Raw genomic sequence first — 1,257 nt, 5'->3', positions numbered from 1 at the left:
GCAAAATAAATAACAATATAGGGATGAGGTAGTTGGGCGGGCCAATTTCAGATGGGCTGTGTACAGGTGCAGTGATCGGTAAGGTGCTCTGACAACTGATGCTTAAAGTTAGTGAGGGAGATAAGTGTCTCCAGCTTCAGAGATTTTTGCAATTTGTTCCAGTCATTGGCAGCAGAGAACTGGAAGGAACTGCGGCCAAAGGAGGTGTTGGCTTTGGGGATGACCAGTGAGATATACCCGCTGGAGCGCAGACTACGGGTGGGTGTTGCTATGGTGACAGGGTATTCAGAGGGTGATAGGGTATTCAGGAGGTGATCGGGTATTTAGAGGGTATTCAGGGGGTGATGGGGTATTTAGAGGGTATTCAGGGGGTGTTGGGGTATTCAGGAGGTGTTAGGGGTATTCAGGAGGTGATGGGGGTATTCAGGAGGTGATGGGGGTATTCAGGGGTATCAGAGCTTGTCTCTATCCCGTGCGGAGGATGATGTGAACTCCAGAGTCGGTGAACACCGGACCACTCATGTCTCCCACCTTCAGAGCAAAGGACGCATCCTCAAACGGCTTCTGCATCTGACCTCTGCCGAACAGTCCCAGGTCTCCTCCGTTGCGTGCCGAGCTGCAGTCACTGAACTGAGAGGCCAGAGCCTCAAACTCCTCCTCTCCTGACTTCATCTGCTCCATGTACTTTTGTATAAGGTCGAGGGCCTCGTCTTTGGAGCGTGTGATGTTCTCCTCCCTCCAGGAGGACGGGCGACGTGATTGACTATGCTTCACCAGGAGGTGAAAATTATGTGGATATATTGAAGCAAGACATCAAGACATGTCACGGATTCTGCCGAGGCTGCCCCTCCTCCTTGCTCAGGCAGGCTTCGGCGTTCGTCGTCACCGGAATACTAGCTACTGCCGATCTATGTTCTATGTTTCTATGTTCTACCTGTTGTCTGATTGTTACACACCTGTTTCCAATTATGTGATTACTCCTTCCTTTCATTGTGTTTTGTGCGTGTTTGTTTTTCGTTTTGTGTGTCGTTGGTGAGCGGGTTTGTTCCTCCCTGTGTGGAGGTATTTTGTATTGGTTCTTTACTTATTCAGTAAAGTACGTTTCATAAGAGTTCTGTGTCCTGCGCCTGACTTCGATCCACCGCATTACACTGACACTCGTGACAGAAACACGCACCTAAAGATGGAGTCAGCAGGTACAGCCAGTCAGTCTGGATCGATGGAGGAACGCGTTCAACGACAAGAGAGCATGATCCA

The 1,257-nt window shown here is 49.9% G+C and overlaps 1 protein-coding gene across 1 annotated transcript; it reads right to left on the bottom strand.

Annotated features, from left to right (window-relative positions):
- Positions 1-285: 285 nt before the first annotated feature.
- LOC311140072 (peptidyl-prolyl cis-trans isomerase NIMA-interacting 1-like) lies at positions 286-783 on the bottom strand (the record flags this gene model as incomplete). Its single annotated transcript, XM_084175029.1, has 1 exon — positions 286-783. A coding segment is annotated over one exon (318 nt), but the record flags the coding sequence as incomplete, so codon positions are not given.
- Between the last annotated feature and the right edge of the window lie 474 nt (positions 784-1,257).

This window comes from Coregonus lavaretus (genome assembly GCF_964263955.1).
Source record: "Coregonus lavaretus genome assembly, chromosome: 13".
Taxonomy (NCBI): Eukaryota; Metazoa; Chordata; class Actinopteri; order Salmoniformes; family Salmonidae; genus Coregonus; species Coregonus lavaretus.
Note: the sequence above shows the minus strand (reverse complement) of the source record. Positions and strands in the feature narration are given on the sequence as shown.